This window comes from Acyrthosiphon pisum, unplaced genomic scaffold (assembly GCF_005508785.2).
Source record: "Acyrthosiphon pisum isolate AL4f unplaced genomic scaffold, pea_aphid_22Mar2018_4r6ur Scaffold_20447;HRSCAF=21144, whole genome shotgun sequence".
NCBI classification, from domain to species: domain Eukaryota; kingdom Metazoa; phylum Arthropoda; class Insecta; order Hemiptera; family Aphididae; genus Acyrthosiphon; species Acyrthosiphon pisum.
The window spans coordinates 1-831 of NW_021769807.1; the positions used below are offsets into that span (position 1 = coordinate 1).

At 45.8% G+C, this 831-nt stretch overlaps 1 protein-coding gene across 1 annotated transcript; it reads left to right on the forward strand.

Moving 5' to 3' along the window:
* Positions 1-12: 12 nt before the first annotated feature.
* Positions 13-809, forward strand: LOC115034667 (the record flags this gene model as incomplete). Its single annotated transcript, XM_029491976.1, has 2 exons — positions 13-156; positions 313-809. Coding segments are annotated over exons 1-2 (512 nt in total), but the record flags the coding sequence as incomplete, so codon positions are not given.
* Positions 810-831: the final 22 nt, after the last annotated feature.

An 831-nucleotide genomic window follows, 5' to 3' on the forward strand; every position in this document is an offset into this window, starting at 1 on the left:
AAGTTTGGTCTTCTAACCAGTAGTTGACAACGGCATCAAAATATTAATTCTTAATACCTACTTTTGTGCACTTCGACATTATTTGTTGTAAATTGTACTTTCTTTTTCACTTCAATTTAACTAACAACAACGGCAGCCACAATGAATTGTGTTCAGGTAAGTGAATATTTTTTAAGTGGCCGGACTTCTAACGATTTAATTTCATCCCTTACGCTCAGTAAAGGAAAATATAAAAACGTTTTCCCGGTCACACTGCAGCTATCTTGGTAACGCAATTATTTTCATGTATACAACTGTTTATTGCTTGTGTAGATCTGTTTGATGTTGGCTACGAGTGGCTTGGTGCTGGTTTCGGCCAACCCGGGAGGATCATACAACTACGCATACAACTCGAACGATGCAGCCACCGGGGAAATCCGTGAGACCAAAGCCTGCAATGACCAGGTGGTATATGACGACCAACCGACAATTGTGGCCTCCAAAAACTTTGTCTCCGAACCCATCATCGCATCGGTGACCTCAGGACCGATCATTAACACTGAATTTGTTTCCTCGACTCCAGCATCAATCTTGCGTTCTGATTTCGATTCTTTCCGGATCGTGGCCGCCGCCCCACTGTTGGAAACAAAAATCGCCGCTGAATCACTGACGCACGTTTCTCGTCCCGCATACGCCCCTCTTCCCAAGTACTCCGCACCGATCACCGTTACCGCCGCTCCGATGTTGGAAACTAGAATTGCAGCTGAGCCACTGATGTATGCTCCTCTTCCCAAGTACTCCGCACCGATCACCGTTACCGCCGCTCCGATGTTGGAAACCAGAATTGCAGCT